Source organism: Pituophis catenifer, unplaced genomic scaffold, assembly GCF_029215685.1.
Source record: "Pituophis catenifer annectens isolate HBS135680 unplaced genomic scaffold, rPitCat1.0.hap2 SCAF_11, whole genome shotgun sequence".
In the NCBI taxonomy this organism is placed as follows: Eukaryota; Metazoa; Chordata; class Lepidosauria; order Squamata; family Colubridae; genus Pituophis; species Pituophis catenifer.
Genome location: NW_027256891.1, coordinates 1,256,970 through 1,277,769, shown reverse-complemented (window position 1 = coordinate 1,277,769; position 20,800 = coordinate 1,256,970). Strand labels below are relative to the sequence as shown.

The window sequence follows — 20,800 nt, the reverse complement described above, 5'->3', positions numbered from 1 at the left end:
TTAAGGTTGCCAACCCCTGCCTAGGTTATCTGGATTAATGCTAATTTGGCTTGTTTTCCTGTGATAGAAAATGGAGATAGTCTTATCTTTTGAAAATAATCTAGCTCCTTATATCTCAGTCCTGTTGTATATTAATGAAAAACTTCTGTCATTTGTTTATGGGAACGTATTTTAAAAATGTTAAAACTTTAATTTCAGATGGTGTGCTGAAGGTGGAAACTTAATTTGCTGTGACTTTTGCCATAACGCATTCTGCAAAAAATGTATATTGCGCAATTTAGGCCGAAAGGAGCTGTCAACTATAATGGATGAAAATAATAAATGGCATTGCTATATTTGTCAGCCAGAACCTTTGCTGGACTTGGTCACTGCTTGTGATAGTGTATTTGAAAATTTGGAACAATTATTACAGCAAAATAAGAAGAGAATCAGAGTCGACAGTGATAAAAGTAAAATGTATGATAATTCCCTTAAATATTCTTCAAAGAAAAATAGTTCAAATTGTAATGGAGAAGAAAAGAAATTAGATCATCCATATTCTGGTGCTCTAACTTATTCCTATAAAGCATTAATGGTGCCAAAAGCACTGCTGAAAAAAACAAAAAAGCTTGCTGAAACCACAACTAACATGAATGCTAGTTTTATAAAGTTTCTCAAGGAGGCAGCTGAAAATTCTGAAATAAACAGAACAGTACATATACGTCAGCTGAAGGCGTTTAAGTCTGTGTTAAATGACATTAAAAAGGCTCATGCAGCATTGGAGGAAGGTCTGAACCTGGAGATTCAAACTCTGGGTGCTAAATTCAAACAGAAACCTACCAAAGAGAAAGAAACGGAAATTAAAATGAGTAACAGTGAAATGAAAAGAACTGAAGGAAAAGAATGCAAAGAAACTAAAATTGTATCAGAAGTCAGTGAGCCTTCCAGTGATCAGAGTGTGCCAGTAACAGAGCGGACGGGAAACAAAAAATTGAACTGTAAAGATAAAAAGACTGGCAAAAGTGAAGAGCTTCAATATAAACCTAATAACATTGAAGCAACAGATATGGACATTCTTTCTGTTCCCTCATCTGTTCCTGAGGATATTTTTGAATCCTGTATGGATGTGCAGAAAGCAGGTGGACAGAGTACTGTAAACAGAACAGAACATGGGTCAGGAAATACAAATAAATCTAAAGATAGTAAAGGTGGGACTAAGTTGATAAATTCTCCCAAAGTTAAGAAGGAATTGGTTGTAAAATTGACACCAGTTTCTTTCTCCTCTTCTCCTGTGAAACCTGAGGATCAAGATGAAAAACTGGAAAAGGGAGAGGACAAAGAAGATGGAAAAGAAAATTGTAGTTCTGAATGCATGCCAGAAAAAGATTTCCTTTCACAGGTAGAAGATCTCAGAAGGTCTCCACGAGTTAAAACTACACCTTTAAGGCGTCCAACAGACATAAATACCTTAACTTCTAATTCTGAGGAAGATAGCAATGAACCGTATGGTGAAAAGTATGGCAGAAAAACCACACCGTCCAAAAGGAAAAAAGACAAGGAGAGTTCTCCGAGCAGCACCGTTTGCAGTCCTCCGTCAAACAAAGAGCTTGCTGGAGACCCCAGTTCGGATTCCGATGAAATGCCCGCGGTGCTCCAAGAGGTGGCCATGATGAGCCAGAATTCTTCAGATCCTGATAGCAGCAATGAAATACCCAAAGAGGCGCTAAATACATTAAAGAGAATGGTGAAGGAGGATAACGGAAAACGAAAAAGGAAAAGTTCTAGTTCTGGTTCAGATTTTGATGCTAAGAAAGATAATTCAAATAAAGATTTAGGTGCTGCTAAAAAGAAACGCCAGAACTGCTCAGATTCTTCTCATAATGATTCTGAATTGGAAAGAGAAAATACAACAAAAACAGAGCAAACAAAGAGAACTACAAAAGAAACGCCAAAGAAAGAGAATTACATTTCTGTGGAAGAGAAATTACCTAAAAAAGAAACGAGAGAATCAAACCAAAAGCAGCAAAATGAATTGCCCAGTGAAGTTGATGAATTTTTAATTTCAGACAAGGAGAAGGCGGGCAGCTCTTTGGAAGACACATCTGGTAAAGAGGCCTCTGTGAAAGAAAAGCAGGGGCAAAATGTCAAAGAGAGCGCATTGAAAGGAAGACAGAATGTTTCCTCTAGAAAAGACAACAGCAGCACTTCAGGCAAACAAAGCAAACCATGGGGGAAACTACGGGATTTATCTTCTGATGATGCAGGACGGTCCCCAAAGCAAGAACAAAGTGGTGAGTCCTCAGATGAGATCAAGAAAGCCAAAAAAGAAAAAGAAAAAAGCACAAATGAGAGAAAGGCCTCTGAAAGGAGGCAAAGTGATTCCTCTTCTGAAATTGATAAGCCTTCTCCGGAAAAAGAAAGCTGCAGTGCTTCTGGAAGCAGCAGTAAAAACCAAAAAACACTTGAAGGAAAAACAGGAAGGAATTTAAGAGGGAGAACTTCTAAGAAACTCCAAGATAATGTTTCAGATGCTGAGAAATCTCCCCCAAACGAAGCGGTCTGTGACCCTTTGGAAGACCATTTAAATAAAAAGGGAGAGAAAGCTAAAGAGAAAAAGAAAAACCCTAAAAGGAGGAATTCAAAAAAACAGAGAGGCGAGTTCCTTTCTTCTTCTGATGAAGACTTCTATGAGGAGAAAAAGAACAAAAAGAGAGGGACAGCCAAGAAGGGAAACGGCAAAGGTGGCTCTAAAGAGACAGGGAAACGCGAGTTAAAAAAAACCAAGGACACATCTGTCAGTGCTGCTGCCACGTCATCCTCATCAGACGAAGCTGAAAATGAAAATTTGAATTCAGCGGGTGAGGAAAGCAGCGATGAGCAGAAAATAAAGCCAGTAACAGAAAGTTTGTTGGTGGACAGAAAACTGGGATTTTTTCAGTCTTCAGGTGTGCAAATGATTTACATCTAAACTTTTATTTATTATTTCTTTTGAGCCTAATCCATACATTTTACTAATTTATTGAAGATGTTCATTTTTAGGGTGCTTTGCATTTAGGTTTCAAGAATGTTATTTGGATTATGCTAAATTGCTTATATGACTGGTAAAAAGAAGAAATTCAGTACAATGGATAAACAGGTGCCTCCTGGAGGCCCTTTTTTCCTTAGGAGGATGAACTGTTCAAAATAAAATTTGATTTAAATCTAAAGTTTCCAGCATTTTCAGTCAGCCACTAACATTGCTGACTAGAAACTCTGAAAGCTGTAATTTAGGTACACGGATAGGTACATTTAGATGCATGGAAGAATACCAGGGTGAGAAAATTCACTTGGAACGTTTTGGCTTTTTTCTGTCAATATTTCTGGTTTCTGCTAAACTTTGCCTTGATGTATATCTACCATTATGAAAAAGGAGAAAGAAAAATGAAAAATACTCATAGGTCATTGGCTTAAGCAAAGTCTAATAATAGCTGTGTTGCTTAGTGTAGACTGTTTATAATCCATGAAAATGAAATAACTATTTATGAGAAATGTTCAACCTATTTGTTCATATATATAGAGAGAAGCTTTTTGATTCAGTTTATTGGTAGAAGCATTGATTCAGATTTTTTAATGCCTTTGTTCCCAAAATTGGTCAAGGCTACAATGAAAATATAAAATTATTATTCAATAGTTGCAACACAGAACAGTTAAAACAACCAGATATAAACTTATAGTTATATATATATATATTTTTAATTTGATTTATATGCCGCCCTTCTCCGAAGACTCAGGGCGGCTTACAATGTGCTCAGCAATAGCCTTCATCCTTTTGTATATTTATACAAAGTCAGCTTATTGCCCCCACAAACTGGGTCCTCATTTCACCTACCTTAGAAAGGATGGAAGGCTGAGTCAACCTTGAGCCTTGGCGAGATTCGAACCCTGCAGTAATTGCAGGCAGCTGGTCTTAAGCAGCTTAATGACAGGGTGCCTTAAACCCTTGTACTACCAAGGCTCTTATATCACAATTTAAGATTACCTGTCATGAAAAGTTGGCTAGATTTTCTATAAGTGAAGCACATAACAACATGCACATGGAGACAAGTACATTTAGGGCAAAATTTCAGAACCAGTTGACAATGAAATGCCACAGCATAGGGCTACCTGTTAGGGCATGTCAAAATGTCCAACTTTTAATTTCCAAACTTTAGGGGTGCTCAAACATGGTGACATGCTTGGGGACTGTAAAGATATTTTGGTTACTTTAATATAATTTAGATATGCTTGGTAAGTAAGTACATAAATATCATAACTTCTTAACATTTTTGTTTCGTTTCTAGGGCGTGTCAAATTTTTCAACTTTCAATTTCCAAACATTAGGGATGCTCAAACGTGACATGCCTTGGGGAATCGTAAAGATAGTTTGGTTACTTTAATATAATTTAGATGTGCTTGGTAAGTAACTGTATAAATATAACTTTTAAATATTTTGTTCGTTTCACAGGTCAGCCATGTTTCTCTTTGTGTTAAATGTTATTTTATCTGAGAGTATTAATACTGCTGACCTCATTTCCTTATCATCAGTATGATAACTGATCTGCAATGGCATTTAAACAAACATTCACGCATATCAGTAACCTAATTGGGACTGACAGAGACTTGTTGCTGTCTGATAATGCGAGACATTCTCAGATACGGCCTACTGTTAAGAGAACAAAGTAGCAATGATGCTAGAAACTACCCAGCAGCCAATCTTGCAAGACATATATATCCAAAAGTGCTTGAAAAGTAGAAACGAGCGAACAGTTCTTTTGGGACCCCAGTTGTAAATTCACGAGTGACAATCTTAAACAAGTCAAAAACATATATCTTGGTAGAGGAAAGCTAGATGCCAAAAAGACTTTCACTGTGAAACTTGACAAACTGTTTGACATCCTCAACTGCAAGTGTCAAATTGTTCTGTGTGCCGAATTCGGCTGCCCTGCTGGCTGCAAAAAAGGAGCTCACATTAACTGTACCTGCCCTAAGGAGACGAAGATACCATTGAAGGAACTTGCTTTCGTTAAAGGTCAGCGAGACAAGGTTGGTTCTTTTGGATCGCACCAGATTGGTTTGCCAGATGTGCCCGAGCAGAAACGACTAGGCAAAAGGCAAAAACAGCAAGACGATGAGAGAGAAAGGCTCACTGAATATAAGCAGAGAAGTATTCCAGACATTTCGATAAGTGACAAATGAAGTAATTATCTCTTATGAAAATGAAGGACAGACGACTAATGATGAAGATAAAGAGGAATGTGATGGAAGTTATGAAGAGGCCTTTGACCAGGGGTGTCAAATCTGCGGCCTGAGGGCTGGGTGCGTCACACTCTGCCATGCCCACCCCCATTTTAGTGAAGGGGAGGAAAAGTGATATGTCACGGGACAAGTTCATTGACGAACCAATGCAAGTACCACAGTGGCCCCTGCCATGCGCAATCAACAGAGAGATGTGGGAAAGAGGTCACAGAGGCAGCAAGCAGAGTGTAGACACAGGACAAACGTGAGGGTTCTATCAGAGGCCAAGAAGCAAGTCGGCAGCTGATGTCAAAGAACGAATCAAAACAAGGCTCGATGAAACTTATTTAAACATTTGTGTAACTCAGATAATTGCTTTCTGGTTAGCTTGTGATTGCATGGATTACTTTTTGCTAAGATTCATGCAGAAAAAAATAGCACATGTAATTTGGGAAGATAAAGTTAATATTATTTGAGATACAAGAGCCTTTTCTGGGGTATATGATCAGACGTAGAATTACCATACCAAGCTAAACATTATGCAATTGGAAAAATAACGGCAGATTTGAATTCTGGTGAAAAATGCATTTTTAGAACCACTCACTGAAAAAAAATTCCAAAATTAATTTTCACCCCATTATATGACCCGCCCTACTACCTATTCCTCTGGAAGGAAGGTGGATATACACGAAACACTTTTACCTTCCCTCCAAAGTGGTACCTATTAATCTACTTGCATTTGCATGTTTTTGAACTTTTGTGTGTCACTTGGGTCTTGAACCCAGGCTGTCGGCTCCCCAGCTGACAAGCTCAGTGTCTTTAATCATTGAAGCATTGTGCCTCCTGTGTGCATTTAAAATGCTTGTATTTTACTAGGCATTTTAAAGAAGATATATAAGTAAGCAAGAAAAATTAATAAAGTAATAATTGAAGAAAAATGGACTTAAAATATGCAGATTTGTTTTCCAATATATCATTGGTTAATTATGAATGACTAAATATATTACATCATTTTAAGTTTTTGAAAGTGCTGTTAAATTCTAAATTAAACATGAATATCAAAAACTAGGTCAGCAGGATATAAATCACTGAGTAAGATTATATGCTACAGTAAATTTAGTTCAAGCAAATTTTGTTCTAATGTAGAGGTCCTGTAAAATCGAAATATGGACTATAGAGAAATCTAGATTTCAAATTCATTTATTAAGTTGTAACGAGAAGAAATTTCTTAATTGCACAGCTCTCAGTGGGTAAATCTCTCTTAAAACTTTGTTTTAGACCCTTCCCACTGTTTAGAATATATGCTTGGCTTCAGGCAGAATTAATATTCTAACATTAATGTGTATATCCTGATTATTTAATATAAGGGCTAGTCATTTGTTATGGTGTGAATAATAATAATAATTTTGTTCATCCTGCCAGAAACTGATAACTAGAGATTATTATACACTGCTCAAAAAAATAAAGGGAACACAAGCAGAAGACATCCGAGATCTGAATGAATGAAATAGCCTTATTAAATACTTTGTTACATACAGTAGTTTTGTGTTCCCTTTAGTTGTTTGAGCAGTGTATAAACTACTGTATGGAAAGAACAAAGTATTTAATAAGGCTATTTCATTCATTCAGATCTCGGATGTCTTCTGCTTGTGTTCCCTTTATTTTTTTGAGCAGTATATTTTAAATTGGCATTTAAATTGCTGGTCATCCAGACAGCTTCTGGAAGCGCATTCTGTAAGTTAGTTGGGTGCTGAATGGATCAAAACATGGGTTGGAGGTCTGGAAGCTGGAGGACCAGCCCTGGAAGTCTTGAAGTAACTCCTACACAATCTTGAAAGGCTGTCACCATATTACGGTTTTGAACTTAGAAAAAGGGAAGATTAGTAAATATGATTGTAGACAATCATGTTACCTTTATTCTATTTAAATGTAATTATAAACCAAAAAAAGGTATAAATTTAGCTTTTCCCTCAGCTCTCCATCCAGTTTCTGGAGGGTGCTTGTCCAGTGGCTAATTACAGCCTTCTTCCTAGCCCATGTTAAATTGGATTGCATTTATTTAATAAAAACTAGGATTGTATAGTAGGAAACTGAAGGATTTAATATGACAAAAAGGGGAAAATGCAGTTGCATATGTATTGCATTGCGAAACAGTTACAGAATGGTGATATAAAGCTCACTCTCCAGATAGAATAGAATATTCTTTATTGGTCAAAAGTGATTGGACACACAAAGAGTCTGTCTGCCGTGCATAAGCTCAGTCATAATTTGTATAGCCAAAGAAGTGGCACTCTTATAATGACATGCCCATTTTAATTATAACATTTTAAATTATATTTAATGTATTGGGGCTAATAAACAGCTATGCTGAACTTCTCAAATAACAGAAACTGTTATAAGATGGGCATATTTTTTTCATCTAATTTTATTTGATAGTATTTCAAATGAAAAGTTACAATTAATGGGAATAGCAGCACATTTGATCCTAAATAATGATTGGGGATCAAATCAAAAACTGCTTTTAAATCAGTGAAATCTTACTTTTTATATTTCAGTATCAAACGTCCATTAGATTCTAATCAGTTAGAATCAGCTGTTGCCCATTAGATTAACCTTATTTAACTCCAGCAAGACAACTATTATGTCATTTGCTTCAATCTATCTTAATAGTTTGTTTAACCAAAATAAAGCATAATTTTCACTGGTCATATTGAGATTTACATTACATTAAAGGATGATCATTCCCAGCATTGCATTTTTTTTTAAAAAAAATGATTTGCTCTCCTAATTTATATATAAGATCAGTACTGCTAAAGGAAGAATGTACCAACAACATACAACTTACATATTAGTTAAAAATGCTACAAATCGATTTACCCATATTTTATGACATATGTGACAAGTAAAATCTCTGTTAAATTCCAAATAACTGTTTTAACAGTATTTAGGAAAAAGTGATATAATCTGATATAATGTTTTTTATTTGCCATATGCTTTTTAAAAATGCTTTTAATATTTTATAATTAGTGTAATTATATCCTTATGCTTTCCAATTGCTTTTGGTATACTTTGTGATTAGCTTGAAACAGTGTAGGGACTATGCCATGCTAAAAAATTCCTTGTTTCTGTTCTAAATATCTAGATAAATCTAAATATTAGATTTCTTGGTCTTGTCTCCACTAATTCTTTTGGCAAATGGAGCTAGGTTGTTCTTTGGCTTAAAAAAGATCAACATGTTCACTTGATTTAAAATTTTGAATTCCTTTTGAATAAAGAAGTAGTGTGGTTGAAACAAAGAAAAAGATGCCCACAAAAATACTGAGCCTGTAGGATTTCCTTTATGAGTGTTTTTCCATAACACAGTTCTAAGACAGTAGAATTCAGTTAGTGATGCTCTCAAATGTTATTGTTGGAAAAGTTAAGCTTGTCCCACAGCTGGAAGGAACTCTGTTGCTCAGAAATGGCCTGGCCTAACTGGAGCAAGATGGCTTTTATAAGGGGGAAATGACAGAAGCTCTGGATCCTCTCTCTAGAGGAGAAATGAAAGTATTCATGTCCCTTGTGCTTTTTCTAAAAAACATTGAAAGGGAGAGACAGGTTTATTATTCAACTAAGAAGTGCCTGGTACTTTTTTTCACATTTTATGGGCTGCAGCATTTTTTTTTTTTTTTTTTTTTTTTTGAAACTCTTAGTGATTTGTGATCTAAAATTTAACTTCAATTTGGGATTTTTGATTCTGGGGTAGACTCTTCAGAAGACCCTCTAAAACCTGTCGTGAGCTTGTGAGTAGCAAGATACTCCAGGAGACCCCAATAAAGGACGGGACCCTAAAACCCTTAAAAGAAAGCTCTGTTTGTCCCTCTTCTTATGTGGAATTGGGACTAGGAAGCATAGGTATTTCTACTGAGAAATAGAACACCTAGCTATGGATTAGCCCCCTTGGACACAAAAATATAACCACTGAGCTTTGGGCAGGGTTTGGAGAAGACTTTTAAAGCCCTTGCTTTCAAGAGACCAGCTGTGTGTTACTTGGCCTTGTTGCTTTTTCTTTGACAGACTTTGTATATTTGAATCTTTTGGCTGTTATGTTGCAGATGTCCTCACCATAGTTGTTACACAAGTAAGCCTTTAGTAGAACCACTAGAATTTTCAATATGTTTTCAATTCATTAAATGTTTCCTATACCCATGAAATTGAGAAGTTACCCAGATAACAAGGTGAAGAAACATAATATTGATCCCAATCAATCCCTTTGACCACCTCTAAATATTGTATCGCTTCCTGACAAATTGCTTATCAACTAGCCACCCAACACTTAAGTGGTGTCTTGGTACTAATTTCCTTCAAATTTCACCCTGCAAACAACTTTTGCCCTGTGTACAAACGGAAACTATGAGTTCTCCAAGCTAAATCCAAGGGGTGGCTTGTAGAATGAGAATTTGACTTTAATAGTTCTTACATTGCTTCTACATTAAATTTGCCAAAAATCAGAATAGCACTGATATAGTAGTGTTCCAATTAAATTTTTATTAAAAGGCCTAAGTTTTCATGAGCCGCGGTTCACTTCATCAGATGGATAGTGCAAGAAAGCTAAGGCTTTTTAACGAAACCCATTTGTTGGAAAAGGTGCTTCCAGACTCATCCTGAGTTTTGCCTACCACAGACTAACCTGGCTTTCTTTCTACAAAGCCTTTGAGTTCATAAGCAAATCATGGGCCAGTTATCTAGGATAACTGAGGAATGGCCTAACAATATCCCTTCACTACGTTTTGAAAACCATGATCATTGATGGTATTGATCTATTGTTTAAATGAAGTTGTAGGAGAGGGATTCATCCCAGAGAAAGGTGATTTAGCATTTACAAACGAGAACGCTTTGTAATGTAGCATCTGCATCGATGTTGTTGGAATAAGTGCAGTATTATGGCCATAGTAAATTGCACTCCTAATTTTATGGAGGTCTATTTTTGATAGAATTTATTAGGAATTCTTTGTCAAATTGTATACTAAGAACAATAATTGAATGATATTCATTACATTTGCTCATGGAATTTACTCGTAACCAAGGAAACTAGGTCTGTCATTTGAGTTCTTGGCATTGTCTTGAATAGATCTGTAGCTCTAGCCGGATAATTCATTACATTTGTAGTGTGCTCTTTTTGCAAAGTGGAATACGTGGTGTTAATTCCATTTATATTTGCTTTAATCTATAGAATAGACTGAGATTGACCTTGGGCAGTCACTCAGTTGAGCCCACTTCACAGGGTTGTTGTGAGGAAAATATGAGGAGAAAAGCATGTTGGATATGTTCGCTGGGTTGAGTTATTTTGAAAATAAGGCGGGATATAAATACACGAATAAATAAATAAATGAATTAAGTAAATAAATTACTACAGTATGACACTCCCCTGCCATATGTTTGTTTGGACCAAGTGCCAAAATGTAAGATCTACAGATACTAATCCTCAATGTTAGGGTATGTCATTTAATGGGGTGAAAATTAAGTTTTGCCATTTTTTTTCAGTGAGGGGTTCTAAAAATATGTGTTTTTACACCAAGAATTCAAATGTGCTATTAGTTTTGCAATTGCACAACGTTTAGCTTGGTATTTTAAATCCATGTCTGATCATATACCCCACAAAAGTCCCTTGTAACCCAAATAAATTTTATCTTCTCAAAATTACAACTTGTGCTACAAAAATTAAATTTTTTTTTCTGCATGAATCTTATCTAACTAAATGTCTGTGGAGATTCTCAGTCATCCAAATCATGGTTATTCCAAAGGTGCTTTTTCAAGAGGCAACTAGACTTTTGGCTTTTCTTTGAAGTCATTTTGCTTCTCACCCAAGAAACTTATTGGATGAAGCAGGTACAGTTAATGTGAGCTCCTTTTTTGCAGCCAGCAGGGCAGCCGAATTCGGCACACAGAACAATTTGACACTTGCAGTTGAGGATGTCAAACGGTTTGTCAAGTTTCACAGTGAAAGTCTTTTTGGCATCTAGCTTTCCTCTACCAAGATATCTGTTTTTGACTTGTTTAAGATTGTCACTTGTGAATTTACAACGGGGGTCCCAAAAGAACTGTTCGCTCGTTCCTACTTTTCAAGCACTTCTGCATATATGTCTCTTTCAAGACTGGCTGCTGGGTAGTTTCTAGCATCATTGCTACTTTGTTCTCTTAACAGTAGGCCGTATCTGAGAATGTCTCGCATTATCAGACAGCAACAAGTCTCTGTCAGTCCCAATTAGATTGCTGATATGTTTCCGGTCTTGTTCTTTTTTTAGAAGCCATTAGAGATCAGTTATCATACTCACAGGAAACGAGGCCAGCAGTATTAACACACTCAGACAAAATAACATTTAACAAAAAGAGAAAGACAGCTGAACTTGTGAAATGAAAGAAAACAAAATGTTAAAAAGTTATGATATTTATGTAATTATTTATCAAGCACATCTAAATTACATTAAAGTAACCAAACTATCTTTACAATCCCCAAGGCGTGTCACAACTTTTTAGCACTCCTAATGTTTGGAAATTGAAAGTTGAAAAATTTTACAAACCCTAAAAATTTCCCTTTTGTCTTTCTGATTTTAGAAAAATAGTTGTAGGGTGTATTAATTCTTCCTTTTCACAAGGTTGAGTCATGCAGAATTTCTTCTATAGCGCATAGGATTTGGGTGGCTTTACACATCTGGAAAGAAGTGGCATTTTCCCAAATAGTGGCGATGGTATCTCATAGCAGTGATAGAAGAAGTTTTTCTCTTTTGGGCCAAATAAGTTTCCGCCTTTTTTCTTCTAAAGGAGATGAAGGAGAGCATCAATCTGCAGCTGTGCCAATGGAAGAAGAGGAAGATGACGACGATGATCCCGAGAATAGGTATGATTCCACCCGTAAGGACTTTAAACAGATTATAACACACCCTAGGCGTGGGCTCAAGCGAGAGCAACGGAGCAGCAAGCAGGTTGTAAAAACCAGAAGTGCCTGCCTTGTACAGACTCGCTCACAGGCTTCCCGCCAGCTTGAACGAGAGGCCAGAAAACAAACCCCCCAATCCAGAAATGAAAAGAAAATACGATTTAAGTGTTAAGACACACACCTTGCATAGGGTGTGTTATAAATGCAGCACTGTCCATTTTAAGTTTCCATGTATAATGTGGATTTTGTGTAAATTGTACAACTCTTTAAACAAAAAGCAATTTGATAATTACAACTCTCCACGGGAATGGGAGATGAGCAGTTATTCCATATGGATAGCATTTCGATGGCACTTGAATTCCTTTTCAACCGGAGTATAAATTAGCTCTTATAAACACTTGGTCAAAACTAGCCAGAAGTAGAACATGCTTTTGGAAAAATCCATTTCCTAGTATCCTGAATTACAAATTCTTATAATTTCAAAACTCAACTCTTGGTAGTAGTAATATGATAACTTGAATTTCCGCCTGCTTCAATCATTTGAAATTTTATTGGCTTTGTTTAGCCTACAGTCGCATGTTACATTGAACATGTGCATACATGTATATTCGTTAACATTTAATGTTAAAATATGACTGTAATTAAGGATTCCGTTTTGCAGGCCTTATAAACGTCATAACACACGAATTCTGTAACTGATATAAACCAGGAAAGAATAGAATAAAATGGATTTTTTAATTAATAGAACAGGTTGCAATCTTTAGTGACTTATCAGGGCATGAAGCCTCAATGAACACAGGGGAACTTGAACTAAGAAGATATGCAGAGGATTGCACTGTTACAGAATTGACAAGATGCTTTTGTTAAGGCACCTATGCCTAATGTTGGTTATCAAGCAGTTTCTCTGCAAGAACTGTTTCAGCAAACTCCATAGAATATTTTGGGAGTGATAGAGATGCATTTGGCTTTGCGGGCTTAGAATTGTTTGTTACTAAGTAAACTGGTTTTTACCTAGAGAAAACAAAACATATTTTTTTGTACCTGAAATGAATTTTAACACTTAACTTGTTCTCCAGTGTGGACCTGGGTACAGATAAAATGCTGCTATTCTAGGTTATTACTTGCTTTTCATATACAATGTTTAAAAAATGTTTGAAAATGGACTTTAATATTTGTTTAGGGATTGCTAGAGAAACAGTGGTGAGGAAATTGTTCAAAAATTCTGTAAAGACTTTCAAAGAGTCAAAGTAGAAGAGTTCATTATTTCATTGTTAAGTTTTAAAAATTAATTTCTAGTAGAAAAATTATATATAAAAAATCAAAAGTTGGATTTTTCAAAACATTCGCAGTGCTTAGTAAATCAATCATATTTTTAATAAAAAATTTTAATTTTACTCATAAAATTCTTGGAATTGCTTTAATGTGGGAAAAACCCAGAATACTGTATTATCCAGGAATAAAATTGATCTACCTCTCTTACATGGAGTTGGTGTTCATAGACAAGTACCGGTAATCTTAACCAATATGTATGTTGGTTAACATATATTGAAATGCACCATTTTTGCTTCAGAATCAAGGAACTGCAATTATGTCGTTGTTTCACTATTAGAAGGGTCCCAAGAGCTGTGTGCAAAAAGCCCCCCATCCATGGAGACGCTTCTGCTTCTCCTCCCTGAAGAGCAGCTCATGCAGCCCAAAAATGCAGCCGGGGTTACCATCCCTGCTCTCGTTTGCAAGCTGAACTAATTTTGCCTGCGCTTGAGATCTGCCATTGGGAGTTGCACTGTGATCCCCAAACTTTCAAGTAAATGTGCTGAGGCTTGCAATTTGACTGTTGCTTGCTTTTGCTTTTTTAATGGATGAAACAGTTCTGCCAGGCCAAAGAAAGATGTTAAGAGATCTTAGTATTGTTACAACTTAGACAGTTGTATTTAAAACTTTCTTTTTCTGAAGAAACTATTTTAACATGTCTCTTGTTAAAAATGTTAAAATCAAGTTTGCCAATTTGCAATATTTTAGTGAGTCTTAATATAACAGACAGTGCTGTATTTCATTGTGGTGTGTATTTGTTTATGATTGGTTTGTCTGAATTTTTAAATAGTGCTGTTTTAATATGTTTGGAGTTATTTTGTTCATTAAGAGATTCATAGTGTATTCATGCACAATGCCTTTGAAGTATTTGATGGATGCAATAAATTTTTGTAAAACATGTTTCTCGTCCAAGCATTTAATTTAAGAAACACATTTTTTTCCTACTAAGTTATAATAGGAAACAATTTATTTAGCTATTGTCATTCATATTGTCCTCATAATATTCAGCTTACCATTCTTGGAAGTTTCAAATTTTAACACTATTTAGTCATGTTATACCAACTAAACTGAATTAAAGTATGTAATGTTTTTAATTTACTCTCATACTCAGAGTATGTCAAATATGTAATTGCAGACATACTTGGTATGGCAGTTGGTAAGACATCTTAGAAAACATGTACATGGATTTGGGGCCCTTACCTCTGACCCTCTGCATAATGGACTTCCAATTTGCTTAACACTCACCTCCCCTTGCTGTAAACAATGTTGATTCATGCAGTTGTGGATACAGGAGACCCTGTACAGGAGACCCAGAGCTGATATCAAAAATTGCCTGTGGTGCGGAAAAGTAGAAACTACACATGTGACTGTGCAAATATATATGCATTTAGTTTTGCAGTTGAAACTGCAGTAGATCAGGATACAGTAGAATTGGAAAGGAGTAAAAGCCATTCTCACCTCAGTACTACAAATTGAATAAACATTTGACGAAGTCACCCAACAATCTTGTTGAAGACAAATAAGGCAGTATTCGCTTCTGGTAATGGGGTCTGCAGATAACTGCCATCTTGGCTATTAGAACAACGATTTAAAGATGGCCGAATCCAGAAAACATCAGAGATTTAGAGATTGACAATCCAATGTATTAGTTGTGATTAATGGACTTTGGATCTAATTCATAATGTTGCTTTTTAAAGGCAATTTAAAGTAGTTTATATTGTGAGCATATTCTTTCTATCACAGTAGGGGAAGGCTGGATGATAAACCCGAGTAATACACTAGGATTTGTCAATCGTATTTGTGTTTACTTAATAAAGATTTAATGAATAGAGGGTTCAACTTCTCTGAAGTTCATTCCCATGGCTGCATCTCCTTTCCTAGCTAATTAGCATTTTATGTCTTTACAACAGTCAAAATTGACTTTATTTGAAACAGCAAATCATTTTACTATCAGTTATGACTTCAACAGATTAACAGAGTTGAAAAGGACCTTGTAGGTCATCTACTCCAACCCCCCACTTAGAATATGTGTCTCCTTTTGGAAGTCCAACTATCTGATATGACATGTTTTGAAACCCAAGCGTAATTTGAGATGGTTTGCTTCTTTGTTCCTTGGGTAAAAGCTAGGTATGGAAACACTAAATACAACAATTTGATCAGAAATTGTCACATTTAGTTAAAATTGTTACAGAAAACAATTCAGCTTTTGTCAACAGTTCTGTTTTTCTTTGGCTTTGCTTTCCATAGAAACCAAGGTCAAAATCTGTTGTAGGATTCCAGAAATGTGGAATCAGGTCTACAAAAAATAAAAATAAAAATCTGTAAATGAATGCTTATGGACAGTTCTAAATTTAGGGGGGGGGAGGGGAAAACAATATTCAGAGATAACCTACTTAATACCAAGTAATCATTTCTAACCATTATCGTGTTGTTCATCATAAAATTTAACATGCTGATTAATATACTTGTACATCTTGTGATCTAACTGAGGAAAATGTATGAGTTATTCATGGTAGGCCGGCAGGCTCAAACCTGTTGATTTGGACAGCAAAAATACACCATGAGAAAAAGCATGTCAGGCAGAGGTCCTTGGTGCTCTCTGAGCTTGGTGGTTTTCTGGCAGATGGGTAACTTGACCAGCATTGATGATGTTGCCTAGTTTGGGTCATGCAAGAAAACAACCAAGCTAGAGAGCACCAAGGTCCCCTTATTTCAACCCTGAGCTACAAATATTCTCCTTTATCAGTAAAAGCATATTTTTTTAGGGCATGGTGACTTTTAAATCCCAAAGTTGATGTAAGTTAGCCTTCCCCTTTGAAGCCCTTCTCCTTGTCGCAACACCTTTGGTTTCTTGCTAGCAGAGTTTCTCCAGAGATGCCCTGCTGCTGTTCTACTTTGCTGACAAGTTTAATCCATTGCTTTGGAGAAATCCAAATATTTTTGATACAGCATTGGAGAAAAGGATGGCTATGGTTAAAGAGTTAAACTTTCTTTTGTGTTAAATTTCTCCTTCCCATTCAATTTCATTGAAGAAAAGAGCTCCCTGAAGATTTATATTAGATTAGTATTTTCCTTGTTTTTGATTTTATTAAGGGGAATCAATACAGTGGTACATATCAATCTTGCTCTTTGGATTTGTTTTAGTCCAAAAATACCTGTGCATCAGACTGAAAAAGTGTGATGAAACTTGAGGAAAGCCCAAGGGAATTTTTGAAAGCAGTCTGAGATTCTTAGAAAACTAGGGACAAACCCTCTCGGTTTGCTCTAATTTCTTTTCTGTCACTGAGAACTAGTTCTTGTGCTGAATGTGGGCCAAGAATCTGAAAAACATTGATGATGATGATCTCTTTTATTCATTAAACATGAAACTCAGTCAACTGGACATTTAAAATGTATCACAAATACCATTGACTGGTGCTAATGGTTGACATGGGTTGCTGCCAGCATCCTAGGTATCAACCAAATAATAATAATAATAATAATAATAATAATAATAATAATAATAATAATAATAATAATAATAATTAATCTTCAATTTGATTCACAGTCTGGGACTAGTAAAAACTTAACAGTTCAAGTCCCAACCAAGAACCTAAGAGCTGTTAAGGTAACGTCTGAGTATATAGGCATTTCCAAGGAAGGTGGGGTTTTTTTTTATAAAGTCAGGATATTCAGGTTTGATGGGTTCAAAATTTCCATGTATTTAGGCAACCATTATTACTATTATTACTATTATTAATCGTTATTATCATCATCCTCAGAATGAGATGACCTGCTTCTATTTTAAATTGCACCAGTTAGACCCATCAGCACAGTTTTAGGTTCTGGTATTCAAGGCTTTTGCAGTTGATCTTTTCTGTATCCTGTGGTATCTGCCCACCAGAAGGAGAGGACAAAGTTTGCCTTTATCATTATTGGGTTACTGCTGTCTGTTTTGAACTGCCTGGCTTGCCTTGGTATGAAGGGGAAAGTGAGATTCCTTTGCAGAGGTGCCACTGGTATTCGTGCGTTCGTTACTATGATTAAAACAAAAAGAGTTTGTCAGTCAACAAGAACCCTTAAGCCAGGAAAGCCGGTCTAATGGGCTTCCTTTGGGCAGTGTTGATGGACCACTAATTGTCTATCCATTATAAAGTGTATCACAAGATATGACTGTGCTTAATCTGCCTTCAAGTTCCTAGCCAGGGCTTTTAAGGTTTGTTATCTTGCACAGTTCTAAAAAATAGCACTCAAAAACTGGCTTTTAAACTTTCTCTTTAAAATGATATTTCATTATTGAAATATGACTGATCCTGATATTCAGCTAAAATTGCTGTACTATATAGACCGATCGTATGATACTGTAGAAAATGGAAGTTAGCACTAAGGTGGTATAAACAACAGCTGCAGAAACTATAGATGGTCCTTGACTTATGACCACAATTGAGCCCAAATTTTCTGTTGTAAAGCAAGACAGTTGTTCAGTGAATTTTGCCCCACTTTATGATCTTCCTTGCCACAGCTGTTAAAGGAACCACTGCATTTGTTAAGACGATTGTTAAATGAATCTACCTTCCCCATTTATTTTGGTTGTTAGAAGTGATCACGTGACCTTGGGACTTTGCAACTGTCAGGAATACATGCTAGTTGGACCAGCGTCTGAATTTTGATCATGTGACCATGGGGGTGCTGCAGTGGTCATAACTGGGAAAAACGGCCATAAGTCACTTTTTGCAGTGCCTTGTAACTTTGAACAGTCACTAAACAAACAGTTGTAAGTCAAGGACTACTTGTACAGCAAACTCATCAGTTGATAGACTTTGAAAATGTTTAACAACTCCTGCTTCCACAAGCAGATTGATACTCTAGGCCAAATTCCATGGCTGATGGCCATCTGTTGCTCAATTTGTTTAATAATGCTTGATCTGCTTATTGGTTGTTCTTGGTGAACCAATGGAATACACCTTTTTTGTTTTGCTTCAAAGAATTGCCAAGAAAATGCTTTTAGAAGAAATCAAAGCCAATCTTTCCTCAGAGGAGGATGCTTCTTCTGATGAAGAATCCAATGATGGGAAGAAAAAGAAAGGAAGGCGAGCCAAAAACAAAAACAACAGTGGTAAGCACCTGACAGAAAATATATATATATATTTGAACGCATTTTCATATCAAAGTGCATTATAACAGTTCCTCAATAGCGTACTATTTGCTACCACCAGGCAATCATTAAATGTTAAATGATGGGGAAATCCATTGTTAGGTTAATTCCAAGATGCACGGGTGGTTACTAGCTTGGCTGGCTTCATAAAAGGCTTGGAGGACTTCATAAAAATCCTGGGAGTCAGTGGGGGAACTGCCTCTGAAGCCCCTCTGCCTGGAAATGAGCGGGCTTCCTTGTGCCGTTGCTTGGCCAGACTACTGGACTAGATAGAGCAGCATTCTTAGGTTCTGAATATGCCACTTAAACTTTGCCCCGAGGATTTTTATTTGTCTGCAAAATTAAGTCTTTGGGTTCCATGTTGCCTCTTCTCCTTAGCACCATTTTTCTAGTTCTTAAGAGCATCCCTCCCCGAATGGATGGACCCCAAATATTCCACTGGGTGGAGAGGTGCTTGGCGAAGGGTAACCAAAAAGCTATTTTACCACTTAAATGTAACTTGCTTGTTTAACAACACTAGTAAAAATAATGATTTGTTCAGTGCTTGTTCCAGATATAAATCTGATACTGATACAAACTAGGAAAAATTGTCCGTGTAAGTCTTTTTTTTAAATGTTTTTTTGTTTTCCTGCAACAGGAGAGAATGAACAAGAAGATGAGTTTGACTCGGATTCAGATGCCGAAGAGGCCAAGAAACCTAGATACAGGCACCGTTTGTTAAGACACAAATTAACAATGAGTGATGGAGAGTCCGAGGAAGAGAAAAAGGGAAAATCTAAAGAGGCAAAAGAAGTTAAACGCAGAAATAGGAGGAAGGGTATTAAATCTCTTTATATTGATGTCTGTGCAGACTAACAAGAGCTCTGTTGGCTTAATTATTTTAGTACACATTTACTGTTAATGATGCATCATGAAATCCCCCTCACTTCTTCACAGCTGCTTTAAATATGGCCCAAGGATTTGGATATGTCTAGAACAATTTCTTTGATCACTAAATCTTATCCTTGTTTTCCTATTTCATTAAAAAAAACCACTCTTATGGGAAGTGGATAGTTTACAGGTGCTCTTCGCTTAGTGACTATTCATTCAATGACCATTTGAAGATACAATGGAACAGATCAAATGGTAGTTACGGTAGACAGTCCTCAAAGTTATGGCCATTGCAGCGCCCCTATAGTCCTGTGTCGCCATTTGGGTTCTGGGCAGCCTGCCCAGATTTACAAGTGCAGCCCCCCCCCCCCACACCATCTCTTCCCTTTTTAAAAAAAAAAAAAAAAAATATGCTGCCCTTCTCAGGAGACTCAGGGCGGCTTACAGTGCGTTAAGCAATAGCCTTCATACTTCTGTATATTTTATACAAAGTCAGCTTATTGCCCCCACAAACTGGGTCCTCATTTCACCTACCTTAGAAAGGATGGAAGGCTGAGTCAACCTTGAGCCTGGTGAGATTCGAATTTGCAGTAATTGCAGGCAGCTGGAAGCTAAATGCTACCTTTAACAGTAGCATTAGTCTGCTGTGCCACTCAGGCTCCCTTATGGCTTCCCTGCCCTCCAGCCCTACTGCTTCTCCCTGCCTCCCCCAACCAGTTTTTGCCCTCTTCTTTCTTCTCTTGCTGATGAGAGCCTGAGGGAATTCTGATCAGCAAGATTGCAACAGACAGGTCTTGTGACAATTCCATTTTGGCTGCTCCAACTTGCACACTGTCTAATGGTTTAGACAGAATAGTCATATTTATAACTAGGCTCAGGGAGCCTTTTTTTTCCTCAAGTGAATCTGGATCAAACTCCTCATGAAGCCTAGGTAAACATGATCATCTCTGTAAGAAGGATATTAAAAGTATCAGTCCTTTCACTCAGCGATTCTCTCTTTTATGTACCTGTGAGCAGAATATTCTGAAGAAATGTTCAGTTTCTCCTAAAGACCATGCCAATTTGGCTATTCTGGAGGTGGGCTAATAGTTTTATGGAAGTTCATCTTTGAAAGCAGAAGGAATCTTTCAAGCTAAGGCTAGAATGTGGAAACTGCCAGAGTAAGTGGGTTGGGGACAGAGAAGGGGAATATTGCAGAATCTGAGGTTTTCTCCACACCTGATCAAATAATTCTTTCCTCTTTATCTATAAGGTTAATTATTCTTTTCAATAGAATAAAAAGTTATATTTTTTTTCTTCTGTAGCCCTCTTAATGGATCAAGATAGTAGAGAGCACA

General features: G+C 36.6%; 1 protein-coding gene across 2 annotated transcripts in view; it reads left to right on the top strand.

Moving 5' to 3' along the window:
- ATRX (ATRX chromatin remodeler) overlaps window positions 1-20,800 on the top strand; it is a 95,604-nt gene that overhangs the window by 25,852 nt on the left and 48,952 nt on the right. For both annotated transcript variants that reach the window (XR_011600871.1, XM_070951934.1), the window contains exons 9-12: window positions 199-2,924; window positions 12,034-12,109; window positions 18,424-18,554; window positions 19,231-19,410. Coding sequence is in view for 1 of the 2 variants with exons in the window: in XM_070951934.1 (XP_070808035.1) it covers window positions 199-2,924; window positions 12,034-12,109; window positions 18,424-18,554; window positions 19,231-19,410 (3,113 nt within the window). In the remaining variant the exon portion in view is untranslated. The remainder of the gene's footprint in view (window positions 1-198; window positions 2,925-12,033; window positions 12,110-18,423; window positions 18,555-19,230; window positions 19,411-20,800) is intronic.